The sequence below is a fragment of the Centrocercus urophasianus genome, unplaced genomic scaffold, assembly GCF_019232065.1.
Source record: "Centrocercus urophasianus isolate 14NV4802_14NV808 unplaced genomic scaffold, USGS_Curo_1.0 seq_18, whole genome shotgun sequence".
Taxonomy (NCBI): domain Eukaryota; kingdom Metazoa; phylum Chordata; class Aves; order Galliformes; family Phasianidae; genus Centrocercus; species Centrocercus urophasianus.
The window spans coordinates 11,380,899-11,395,111 of record NW_024884733.1 but is presented as its reverse complement, the minus strand read 5'-3'; the positions used below and the strand labels follow the sequence as shown (position 1 = coordinate 11,395,111).

Here is a 14,213-nt window from a genome sequence, read left to right as displayed (position 1 = left end):
TTATTTATTCACCAAAGAAGTAACTTTATAAAGAAAGGTAGGCTTACAGCAACTCAATTTGTTTAGTTTATCAAAGAGATAAGAGAGTTTGATTACAGGATACAATTGTCTTGTGGGGAGAAAGGCACAAAGGGAAAACAAATTGAACTAAAACCTCCGTCATGGGAGAAATTAAACATTCCCTTCAGTGTATCTACAAAATCATTTGAAAGCATTTCCCAGAAGCATTTAGAAAGTTACCTTTTTCTATTTGAACTTTACATTTTAAAAGGAGCATGTCTCAAACTGGATATAGGGAATCAGATTTTGTAATCACTTTTAAATATCTAGACTCATTTTACCTGTAACATTTAGCACTGTCCCACAGTATTGCTGGGATAAACACATGGACAACTGGTGTGCTTGAGCACAGGCCAACAGGGTAAAAAGGCAACTCTACAAGCTATAAAGTAACTGCACAGGGAAAACCTGAGTGAACCTCACAGTCCTCTGCTCTACAGATTATTCGGTCAGTCATAAAAGCAAGCCCCATAGCAGGGGCTCTTACCTAGACTTCCAGGCAGCCGAGACCCTTCCTGAAAGCACTTGCTAGGCTGGAGCTGTTGTTTATGCCTTTTTGCCAGGGCAGAGGCTTTGCACATGATGAGAGATAGCACAGGGAGAAATAATAACCCTTCTGTGATTTTCAATAAAAAGTTAAGTTACTTGACAATGAACTTTCAACCCCCATAAAACAAGCTGCTGCCCAAACAAAGAAACACACTGGGAAATACCAAAAATCAGGCTGTAGAGGAGGAGATTCCCTGGTAAGGTTCCTAACAATTTCAAGGAGAGGAAGTTTGCTGCCCACACAAGAGAAGCTTCTCCTAAAATGAGCACTGCAAGCTCTGCTTACTCACTTCATGTTTATGGAAACTGGCCTACTGAAATCAAAGTTCAACCCCTATTGACATAATTGGCTATTAAGTATAGAGACTCTGAGGGGGCAGACAAGTCATGTAGACATAAAGATGTGCATTTAAATCACAAATACACTGGGAACCTGAGGGGAATTTCCAGGAAAAAATACAGAAGTGCAGAAGTGCTGTTGCAAGATGATTCGTATTTCTCTCCCACTCATCTCTTCTCTTTTTATTCCTTCTCAGAGACTACAGAAGAGAGGAAAACAGCACAAGAGCTAATAAATCCCTCACCCAAGCAGACCTTACTCAAGCCCTCTCAGAGAAAGTCATAAGGCTGAAATACTTTTCCGGGTCTGACCAATCATTCCACTATGGCTGTATGCTTCCAGCACTGAGTGACTATGAGTGACTGCTTAAGGTCAGCATGAAAAACCGGCCTGAGGAATGTTTGCCTATTCCCTTTAGTATTTGTTTTAGCTTTGTTTGAGCTTTAGTTCTCAATTTTTTCACCATTTCCCTTCTACACCAATTGATACTGCCTTCCATCACAATCTCCAGCAATAGCAGCTTCCAATTATTTAGCATTAAGAAGCACCTTCAATTATTTCTGTTAAACCAGTCTCCCACTTGTCCAGAGGTCCTGCAGTCCTGGCATCATATGAGTCAGCAAACAAATTTTGCATTTGTTGTTTGCTATTAACTGCTTTCACAATTTAGAAAACTTCAGTCATATCCTCTCCTTCTTCAGAATTCTCTCCAAACGGAAACATCCTATGCAATTTTTTCTTTTTTTTTTTTTTTTTTTTTCCCCCAGGTCTTCCAGCAACAAGAATTATATCCAGGAGATAAAATGTGTATGCACTGAAGTTTCATACAGGGAAAAAAAATCATACTTTCTGGTTTGCTCACAAGTCAGTAGAGAGATATGCCTGACATTAGAATAAACCTGCTTGGGATTACCTCCAAGAAATTTATGTCATGAGCCCATCAAAGCTCTCCTCCTTCTCTGTCTTCAATCTTTTCTTCACCCTCCTACTTCAAGCTCATGTTCCTTCAAGCCAAGTCCATACTTCTCTTTTTCTACTACACTCTCACTTTCCGAAGCTCCCATTCCAACTGAAGAGAAGCACAGGACCCTGCACGAAACGATTTACTGTTCACAAAGCACTTCTGAAGATGCTATGAAGAAGACACAGAGATTTGTACCCCACCTCATCCTGCAGCTAGCTATCAAAAGACATCTGTTTGTTTTGCTGTTGGGGGCAGGTGCTACCATTTGTAGATAGTAAATAACACAGAGAAATTCCTTTCATATATCTATTTCTGATCTTGTATTTTCACACAAGTTTGGAGCAGCCAGCACCCCATTGTTGTGCCTAACACAGTGGCTCCGGGCAGCTGGGGGTAAAAGTACTCCAACACCTCAATGCCTGATCACTTCATACTGCTTTGTACCTTGTAGAGTTTTATCTTCAGTGAACATCACTAACCACATGAGTCAGAGCAGTACTGCTGGCAAGCAGAGAATAACATTAAATTCCACTTCTCATTCCCTCTCATCTTTGCCTCTGCACGGAAGACCTACTATTTTCATAGGCATTTTCCCAGCACTGGAAAGAGAATATGATGAAAAGAGGCACTAAGGAGGGTAATGCACACAGGCACTGATTGTCAGACAAGTGATTTGGTTTTCCACAATGAGCAGCCTGAGAAGGACATTGCTTCAGGAAACAACCACCACCATGGCTGAGGTCATATAGATTCTCTCTCTGCTTGGGTTGCCTGCTTTGCTTGTGCCTTTGCTTTGCTTGCCTCAGGACTTCCCATGACTCTAGAACTTGCTGTTGCTAAGGATAGTAAGCTTTCAATAACTCCTTCTACAGAAATGTGCTTAAGAACTACACAAGCTTTCTCTTTAGTAATACTAACCAACGCCAAGATCTCTTTAAGTTTACAAATATCAGAGGAAGTCCACAGGTAAAAAGTAACTACATTTTCAACTAACAAAATCACAGCAGGTGATTCCTGGATATGAAAGCACGAAAGTATGAAAGCAGGTATTCTGGCAACATATTAAGCAAGAATCACTATGGGGATTTAAAAGAAACACACTGGCAGTATTTTGTAGTGGAAATCTCTAAAGCATACTTATTGGCCTTATTAGCTTATATTCAAAATAAGGGGTCTAATTTGTTCATTATAAAGCAGCAGAATTTTGTCACTGATTTATGAATGACTAATTCTTATAAAAATGCTTCAGCTCTCCTAAAACTATCTATTTTATAATTCCAGCCCCTTCCTCTGTAATATTTATAATAATGTTTCACTAACTAAAATACAATGCTTCACAAATGAGTCTTGAGATCTTAAGTTAAAATAATCAGATGTGTATAACCCAGTGATTGTATAATTTCTTTGAAGGTACACAGTTTACAGCAAAATAAGTGAAAAGAGAACATTTTCCAAACATTGCCACAAGCAAAAAGACCATATTAAAAACATTCAATCTTTAGAATAATACAAAATAAAATATTATTAATCAGTAAGTTCAAATAACACTTATTTATATTATTGAATTAACAACATGTCTATGTACAGCTGCAGAGACTGCAATTTTACAAACTGAAATTCAGTTTAATCGTATTTGTAACAATTTATACACTATGTACAAACCCAGTTCTCCAAGTAACTCTAGGTTTAGCACGCTTCAACACAGAAGTGCTATACCTACTCCTAAGACAGGCTGCTAACCTTCCCTTTAATTTAAATTCTGAAATACCTCTTAAAGCCCCCAAAAATTTCATTTGCTATTTCACAGTACTGTTCTCAAATCACTTGTTTGCTACCATGTTTTGGAATAGGCATAGAAAGAGTTACAACAATAAATAACATTGCTTATTATGAACTATCTAGACATATATTCACACAATCACACTTTCAGCCTCAATGCTTTAACAAGACTGTAGGATCCATTTATCTTTGCTTTTCTTGACACGTAGATCAAAATTGCAACCACAGGTATAGCTACTGCTGTTACACAGGAGAATGCAATAATCAGGGGCATAATTTGATCTGGTTTTTCCAATTTTCCTGAAAATGAAGATGAAAGGATACAAAAAGTTATATGAATCAGTTTTTACACAAATTTTAATGTGTAACTGAAAGTAGAGTTATTTTAGTGACCTTAACTGGAACATTTTTTCAGTTTTCTTCCACAGAGCACATTTCAAAACCTTTTCCCTGTTTCTCTTCTCTTTAATAACTTCACAGTACCACTATAATTCTTAGCCAGAATCTGGGTCTTGAACATGCTATATAAATTCAAACACGCTTAATATCATCAATGAAGAATACCATGGAGTTCCTGAAGAATAACAAAAGAATACTATCTATTTCACCCAGTAAACAATGTAGGGATACTTCCACCTCCTGGAAACATAATGCTTCAGGAGAAGATCATGTTTAACAAGCTCAATATTTAGATCTCTCTGGGTTAGCGTCCCCGTTCACAAAACGCAAAGGAAAATGGTAAGAATCCACCTTTTTCTAGAGCTGCAGTGCCGACTAATGTAACAGAGACAACATCCAGACTATATGAAGGTGAAATAAAGCAGATCCTCATCAGTTGCTCTGTTATTTCATTTGAATTATTTTTTGTTTCATTTTGTTGTGTTGTTTTTGTGTTATTTTTTCTGTTGTTGGTTTAGGGTTTTTTCTTAGGTTAACTTCAATATTTTTGTGCAAAAAATTATCCGGGAAGTCGTTTTGCCTACTTTGTCACAAAATCTACTAGAACATACAAACAAAATATGTTTAGACAATAGATATACCTACCTACAACAGCTATCTCTATCACTTTGATGTTGCTTCCAACCTCATTGAAAACATCAAGCAAATATCTGCCTGTATCATTTTTGGTGACATTGTAGAGTGTAAAGGTTCCATTGGCTACTGGTAGAATTATTTCTTTCTCTTGATTAACCTTTTTCAGGATCATCTGTGATGGTGGGTTACTGTATGTGCTGCACACAATTGTGATATTTTCTCCTTCTTTAACATTTTCCGATGGATAAACTAACACAGTAATATTCTGAGGAGGAACTGACAAGAAACATAAAGTTTAGTAACAAATGGAAGCAAAAAGAACAAAACAATCTAATGAAGTTTGCATATACAAAGCACTAATCCAGTTAATGGATTTGCTATAATCTCCAAGTGCATAGTTTTGGACTGTCACCAGCTATCCTTAAAACAGCGCAGTCAACAGCAGCTGACAGAAATAGCATTTTATAAATTGGTGAGGTATTTTGCTTATCTTTTACATAATATTGAGCCTTTTCTTCTCCTCTGGTTTTAAACTCACTGTTCAATCATTTGTGTTCATGAAAGGACACAGACCAACAGACCCAGAGGTTGATGTGCTCCCTCAATAGAAAAGAAATACAAAAGGCAAAGAAAGTCCTAAAATAGTATCTTTCCACTCGGTTCCACAATTTTAAATCCTGCTTTAGAGTCTGGGGGAAAAGTGGATTTATGAAATATTTTGAAGAAGCGATTATTTTGTGCTCTGAAATTCGAGACAGAAGTTTTCATAACCACTAATATCACACAAGAATCTGTGCAACACATCTCAGTATTTTTAAAGACATTTCATTGTCATCTCATCCATTAAAAAAAAATAATAATAACTCTATACAATAGTCATTTTAACTGACCTTTGACATCAAGTTCTACATCTAGAGAACGATTTCCAAATTTGTTAGTGAATGTGCACTCATATTTTCCTGCATCCTTTAGCTGAGCCTTCTCTATGGTGTATTTGCCATCTTCTGTTTTAAGGGTTGTGATCACACCACCTATTTTCTTTTCTAGGATAATCTGAACAGCTGGGACACCTGTAGCTGTGCAAGAGATGGTAACACTTTCTCCTTCTTTCACTGAACTCGATGGGAAAACCGTTAGTGTTGTATTTTTTGGTGGAGCTACAAGGAAAAAAAAAAAAAAGTTAAAGTTAAATTAGTTAAAAGTTAAAAAAAAAGTTAAATTAGTGCCAGAAATGAGCCTTACACCTACACAACATTACTGTTGTCATTCAATAAACAGCAACACAGCAGCAGCAGGACTAAAGCAAAAGAATATGCTTACTACTGAAATGAAACTCTGCTGTAACTGATAATAGGTTGAGGAGTCAGCACTTGGCATAACCTGAATGGAAACTGCAAGAACAGGATACAAAGCAGTAACTGAAAAGAAAGACAAAGATGCAATATAATCTCCACAGAAAATCTTCAGAATGCATTTTCTGTTTGCATAGTATGCTTTTAACTGGATCCTATGCCAACAGTAGAGAATACAGGCACCTCTCTACGTAGCCTCTTTGCCTCAAGCATACATTTGCCATTAAAAGGAGTGAGAGAAATTCAGTTTCATAGAAGTTATCTGTACTAAAGATTTCACACTTTATTATTTAAAGCTACCTAAATAACAGTGGCACAAGGGCCATCCTTTGACTCCATTTTCTCTTATTATGCATGTGCTCCAAATATTGCAGAACTCTTCACTGAACCTTCTACAACAGCTCAAGAAAAATGTTTCTACACAGTGCTCTGCTGGAAAAAGCCCTCCTTAGATTGTTTTAAGGAGAAAATTTGACAGAATAGACATAACGCATAATAGTGAGTAGAGAGTTCTCCTCCTTCCACCTGTGATGGTTCTAAATTACGGAGATTACAAATATGTGGTAAAAATAAGTATGGGAGAAATGAAATAACAATGTGGAATGTGTCGATTTAAAATAATTGGTTACTTTATTTCTGCATAGGATAAAATAGAACTAAATTTAGAGGGTTTTAAAAGTATCAGGAACTGCTCACCCAAGTATTTGGTCATTTAGTTTTTGTCCAGATTCTATCTGAAACATTTGGCTCTACAGAAACAGGAGCAGTAACACTGATAACAACAACAACAAAATATAATCCTTTTGATTATTTTCCAAAGCAGGGGACTGAGATGTCCCTATGAAATCTATGCTATGGACACTGGCATTTCAAGGGAATAACTGTCCCCCACAGCACTATTTCTTCAGGTTCCTTAATCGCTTTGAGTATTGCTTTGTAGTAAAAGTATAGAAGCACACACGCACAGCAGTAGAGAATTATCTGAAAATTAAGCATAGAAATGAAAACCATAGCCCATAAGGAACTGCAATGAATCAAAAGTTAAATCCTGAAAACATAAAAGGAAAGGCCAATAATTTCCTATTTATCAGTGTTTCAGCAACTTTCAAGTCAATATGCAACCACAGACTAGTTACTGAATAATAGTCAAATGCAAGCCTTATACCTTGTATAACAATGTTCACAGTTGCTTTCTCGGTTTTATTAGTTACAGGATTAATTACTTCACAGATATACTGTCCTGAGTCAGTGAAATGGGCACGAGGAATAGAAAGAACATTGTTTTCTACGAAATGCTGAATGGTTTCCTTTGCCAGATGTTTTCTCCAAAATACTTGTGCTGGTGGATTACTCTCAGTCACACAAGTAAGTTTCAGAGAGTGTCCTTCCATTGATAAGTTTCCTGGAGATGCACTAATGAAAGTATTTTGTGGACCAACTGGAAAAGAACAGAAGAAAGATAAGGTTAGCATGTTAATGGAGAATGATATGCACATCTTTAACATTAACTTCTCTACAGTTGTACTGCACGCACTACCAAGAAAAAAAAAGAATCATACGGATACCAATAACACAGTGGAATGATTTTTCCAGACGTGATAAGACACTGAGTTCGTAGGTTTGAAAGCTAAACTAGGCATAATGCATACAAATAACTTGCTTTTCTATTTACTCTTACACTTGCCTCCCTACTGCTTAGGGCTACAAACTTGAAAGTGCTGAGCATACCAAGGGAATTTTAAAAATAATTGGTTATCTGGATATTATTGTTGTTGTTCTTATGGTCTTACTTTCTGACTGAATATCAGAGCCCTAGGTAAGAAAGTGACAGATGAATTCTTACAGGACAGCCTAAATTCTGAACAACAGTAGGTATCTAAGGCAATGTGCACAGGTTTCTCACTAACTGTTGCTGAATAAAACCATTTAACTTACATGGCCTAGGCTTCAAACCTGAAAACACAATCTGTTTCACAAAGATGTTAGAAGATCGTGCTCAGAGATAACATTTAATAAATAAAAGGTATATCCTACTTATGATATTTCTGCATCTAAATATAGATACCAGAAAATAGATTATGTAAATACAAAATGCAAATTACAAATGCACAAACCTCATAAATCCATTCCACAAAATATAGCATAAAACACTATTTGATATGAAAGCCCTAATAAAAAAAACACTTACAGTTTGCATTCAGTTTCAAAGAAGTCGACCTTTCATTGGGCTCAAAGTCCATACCAGCAATTTGTAATCTGGCCACACAAGTAATCTCTTTACCATTGTCTTCAGTCGTGAGGTTAAATGAGTATGCCACAGTCTTGGTTTCTGCTTTTGTGCAGACATCTCCTTCAAAAGTTTTGCTATGAAGAATATGTTCCTCTTTCTTTAGGAGTAATTCCAGGTGATCAGAAGGAAACACATCATGTACTTTACAGATGACAGTAGCAGTTTCTCCAACAACTAAAGATGCAGTGGTCTTAATGACAGGATCACTGGGAAAAGCTAAAAGAACAAAACACACTTTTTTAGACTACCAGAGATGGGCCCTAGACTCAACATCAGAGCAGGGTCCAGACATTAAACAACTCAAGATTAAAGGTGCATAACAACTTTATATCAACCTTTATATCAACTCTATAACAAGACATACCTTGATATGAACATATATAGCAGTTCACACACTAAGAAGAAATGCATTTGTACAATTCTTTAGAATATGATCATAAATTATTTAATGAGATCCAGCAAGGCACCCAATTAGTGACACAGCTACGCAGAGGGATCTGTAACGATAGATACACTAGTAGCATCCCTTTTTTCATACTGGCAAATTTAGACATCTGAATTGTAACCCTGCATACTGCCAAGACTTTGATTAAGTGCTCTGCACTTGAAGGTTTCCCATCTATGTCCATCTAAACCACACAGTTTCTTTCTGTTCGACTTCTATAAACATTTGGGGGAGTCTATGTTCAAGCTTTCAAGTATTACCAAGAATGAATATACAGTATTTTCAGGGTAAAAAGCTAAACAGACGGGCTGAGAAGAAACAAACAAAGGAATCTTTACAAGGAAATGTATGTTGGGTTATATCAGACTCCTTACCCTAGCGCTATCAGACAACTGCCAACTACAGTATCTAGGAAAAATTCATTTATTTTTTAAATATAATTTCTTAGCAAATGAGTACTACTTACAGAGCATTTTTACTTACAGTAAAGTTCAACTTTGACACTCTTCTCTTTTTTCTCTTTATTGCAGATGACAGTACATAAATAATCATTATTATTTTCAGCACTAACTGGACTCATAGTTAAGGTAGAGTATGTCTTGTCGTTGTATACTTTTCCTCCAAGGGGGTAGTCCATTTGGGTTCTCCATGAAAACTTTGGTAATGCACAGCCAGTAGTATTGCATGTGAGTATCAGTGTTTCTCCAATCTGTGCAACAACTCTGTCAGCTGGTATAACTTCCATTTCAAAAGCTTTAACTACAACAAGGAGAAATATACATAAATTCAGCAACACTGTTAAAATTCTTGTTTTCTCATGGCCTACTGTGATATCAGGTTACAACTTCACAAGTTTACATTTATCTGGAAGTTAAACTAATACAGATTGTACAATGATTTATATCTTCAAAATATCCCATAAAAATTGCTTTTTTTTTTTTTTTTTTCCCTAAATTAACAGCCAAGATGACCCCAAAAGACACTTCTGTTGCATAAAATGCATAAATCAACATGGCCAGTGAAAATAAAACTGTAGGCATAATCTAACTTTTCTAACCAGGCAGATGTTACTGTAAAACTCTGTAACATTTGAGGGAAGGGATGATAAGTAACTTTCAAGAGAATATCTGGTATCAAACTTGACTGATAGTGTCAGAGATGACAGTAAAAACTAAACATACAGTTATGTAATACAGTTGTCTCCTAGACAGTCTTTTAGTCAAACTCTACAAGAAAGTGACCGTGCAGAGAAAAGCTACAAATAAATGCCAGAAATAAACTTCTTGACATTCTGAAAGAACTACTTAATTAGCATTGTATTCACTGAAATGTAAAAGCAAATGCAACAAAGAGAAATAGCAACAAAACAGTAGTTCACTTTACATGTAATAAAAATTGAAAGCAAATGAAGCAAATAAACCTCCCCAACTTACCAGTTATTAATACATACAAAATAATTAGCACAGTTTGGCTTGTTCTTCCCATCTGTTTTAACATTTATAATTGCTGTTATTAGGATTCAAAAGCTTTGCTTTCTTTCCTGCAAAGAAGTACACCGAGAGGCTGCTGCTCTGCAACTGTTAGTTGTTGCATGTGCTCCTTATAAAGGCTTTTCTTTCAGTGGAGTGGGAAATCCCTGCACGGGGAAATCCAGAGTAGGAAGAGATCCAAGTGTGGTGGCCTCAGCGCCCTCTGCTGCTTTTTTTTCCCCTTTCTTCTAAATACAAAATTTAAAGTTCAGGATAACAAATATTAACACTTGTACTATAGCTCTTAGTACAGTTAAAAATAGTAAGATAAGATCTGATCCTGCAAACACTTAATAATGAGAATGGATATGGGTAATTATAAGTAATTGAATGGGACTATATGATGGAAATGTTATTCAGATTTGCTTTCAGTTCAAATATTTTTGTAGGACTGTTTGTTTTGAGAGTTCACAATATTATCTTATGAATAATGTTCCCTAACACAGTATTTTCTTTGAAGACTACTACCACTCTCAGAGGTGATGCTACTCATGTTGCTAAGTATTTTTAATCCCTAAAAATGGAGTCAGCTAACAGAAGTCTTCAGACATAGATAAAAGCAGCAAGAAATTCAGTGCAAAACATACTTGCTTTTAGAATGTGTTAGGAAAATCACTTGGCATAATAGTTTGACTGTATTTGACATCTAAGAAATATCATCATGAAGCAGATTTTAAAAAGAGCATAGCTTTCTTTTGCTATTTTGTAGGTGAGTAATACATTGGAAAAATAAAGGTTGAAGTAATAATGCCATCAGTGCACAAGAAATTTACTTGCTGAAAAGCTAGCATGACACTGACCTAATATTTTTTGAGCCATGCAGATTTTACAGTCAAATCTAATACAAGCTCTAAAATATCAGATACAGGTGAGAGTAGGAGCAGAAAGTACTACAGAAGTCCTGCAACTGCCCCTACATTTTCATCCTCAAAGGATGGTTGGGCAGTACAAGCTGTTATAGAAACAGCAAAGCACATTGTGATTATTATGTTTATGTCTCTCTCAAAGATAAGGTAAAATAATAAGCTTTTCTTTTTTTTTTTTTAAACACACAACATAATCACATACAACAGATGTAATGATTTGAGGAAAAATTATAAAACTGTTACAATTGTAATCTCAGGCTGAAAACATATCTCCAAAACAATAATAATCAATAGCAACAAAAGTACTCAATATAATCAATAAACAAATGAACAAAAGAATTACCTAAAAGAAATAAAACAGGAAAATATGAAGCAGCTAAGAGAGCCTAAACAAAACTCACTAAAGCTGAAACTATCACAATGGATTATCCCATAAGATATTAATTTATTATCATTATTATTGTTTTTATTAGAGGAAAAAAAATAATTCCCAAAACTGTCATGAAATACAGGAAAAAAGAAAACCACTGTTCTGATAGTACTGTTCATAAAATCCAGAAACAACAACAACAACAACAAAATCTGTCTGGAGTAGATAATAGCAACTGCAGAATGCAATTTCACTTCACATATCAGGTTTTGTTAAAAGGAAGCACATTCTCCCAGTTGAGTGGCAAATAATTACTTTTTAATCACAGATAGAGAGAAATAAGAGTTGAAACTCCTCTTTTTTTAACACTCCCTCTGTTTTAACAGCTTAATAATCACAATCTAAGCTGAGGGAGAAAAAGCAAAATTTCCCTGTTTCTGGGAAGCTGGTTTCTAGACACAAGAAAATACAAATATAGAAGGCAATATCCGCATGTTGAAAAGACTACAATCAAACCCTTCATCAGATAACATGGAACAGGAAATATCTCTGTTCCAGCTTCCACTAAATGAAGCTGGACAGCTGCCATTAACTTTACAGGAGTTGGATCCCCCACTATACTGAGTAGTCAGATTTATCTTCAACAGTATAGGTAAGAGCAAGATTAGACCATACATATTAAAGGACATATACATGCCCCAAGACATTCAGAAATTTCTTAAAATTTGCTCTTTCCCCCATCTCAGATGTGAGCCTCCTTAGTATTTTGAAAAGAACATATACTTACTGTTGCCTGTACCATCTTGAGCATCAACTTGCAAATGGGAAATCAGATATTCAGATATAATCAGAAGTTTGCTTTGCTGTCCCACCCAAAAACAGAAAGCAGCTGACAAATTTTAGGGATTTACAAGAGTTCAGATAAACTAACTTTTTATTCAAACATCACAGAGGACAATGCTGGTGATAAAAAATAGAGGTACATTTACAAGTATTACAGGATCAACTGTAAGAAATTCTGACACGTGCAGAGCATAGTGAATGCTGGAATGTAACCAGTAATAAAAAAAAAAAATTATTAAAGGCACAAGAAATTAAAAGACTTAAGCACTGGAATGTAAATACATGCTTTCCAGTATATCTAGCAATCAAAAGAGACTTTTCTTAGGCTTTGGTGGACAAACCAAGATAAAAAAAAAATTGTCTCAGAAGGCAGTTTGAAAATATTGCACACATCATTTTTGGCCTGGTATCAGAAAATACAAACATCCTCCAGGAAACTGAAACTTAGCTTAGACTTGCTCTGGAATGTAAAAGAAAACTGTGATTAATCAGAACTGTGATAAGCATTTGCTTTAATTCGATACTTCTACAATCCTATTAAATATTTAAGATAAATTTTACTTAATTTCCACAAAAGACAAAAGAAACCATGACTTCATGACGACTTAAATGAGCTATTCGAACAAAATGTGCATTATGCAACATTTTAGTTACTTAACACTTCAAACACTCTTCGCTACTTTTCTCATGTCTCCTGCACCGGAGGCTATTCTGAAAGCTGAAAGGCTAAAAGTCATGCAGAATTCAGTATCTTAAAACCTTTGCCATTCTTTCTGTGATTTTTTTGTGATTTATGTCCAAGGACCTATGGAAAAGAGGGTTAGTCCTCCTCTCTTGGCAGAGGGGATTTAAAAAAAAAAAAAAGAAGAAGAAAAATGGCTTAATCAGACCGATTTCCTATGCCCATAATAAAATGTCTATGCCACTTCAGCCCAATATAAGCATCTTGAGTCACTTTTTGGGATTTCTCCTAAAAATACCTACTGCTGGAGTAATTACTTCTACATAGGGCCCCAACACAGAAATATATTTGTTATATTTACATTTATTACCAAGACCTTTAATGAGGAATCATGTACGTGGAGTACATGCATTAATATTGCTGCCCTATACAGCAGACAATCTGCTAGCCTCAGCTTTTCAGTTCACAATGAACTCAGCAATCTGCTACATGTGTCATATACTGTTTTTCCTTCCTCAGTGCCCACTGATTTTTCAATCTCAGCACTTCCCTGACCCTTTTCTTTCTCTAACTCCCTTCCACTTCTTTCTTACCACCTGACAATAGTACAATTTCTGCATAGCCCCAAGCTGGGGAGGAGAGCATCACTGTCTCCCTATAATTTTCACACCTGGATGGGAAGGATGAGATCTACCTGCAGGTCTGTTTAAGGGATTGTGTCTTCTTCCAGTATTGTAACTTTCCTCTAACCACAGACAAACATATCCTGTAACTCACATCACATCTTAAATTGTGCTCCACATCTAACTTGTCATCTATTGGGGAAAAAAAAAAAAGGTAAAGAAAGAAACAAGAAAGATTTCTCATGTTTCTTTCTCTTCTCTGGAATTTCTGAAATACTTTATATATACTTCCTTCTTGATCTTTCTCAGGCACCAGTTCACTAGCATGCCATTTCCTGTTTGGTTAGTTTAACTGCACAGCATTTGAGGACACCCAGAATACAAATAAAATGCCGGTTAATGTGATATAGAAGTGCGATAACTTGCATAGGCAACAAAATAGCTGATTTATTACTTCTACTCAGAGGCATTGTCTCTTTCATTTCA

General features: G+C 35.8%; 1 protein-coding gene across 1 annotated transcript; it reads right to left on the bottom strand.

Annotated features, from left to right (window-relative positions):
* VCAM1 (vascular cell adhesion molecule 1) lies at positions 1-10,442 on the bottom strand. Its single transcript, XM_042819998.1, has 7 exons — positions 10,248-10,442; positions 9,298-9,573; positions 8,268-8,585; positions 7,245-7,517; positions 5,618-5,884; positions 4,737-5,003; positions 1-3,992 (listed from the first exon to the last, which is right to left on the bottom strand). Exons 1-7 carry the CDS (start codon positions 10,309-10,311, stop codon positions 3,832-3,834), a joined length of 1,626 nt encoding a protein of 541 aa, XP_042675932.1. The 5' UTR covers positions 10,312-10,442; the 3' UTR covers positions 1-3,831.
* Positions 10,443-14,213: the final 3,771 nt, after the last annotated feature.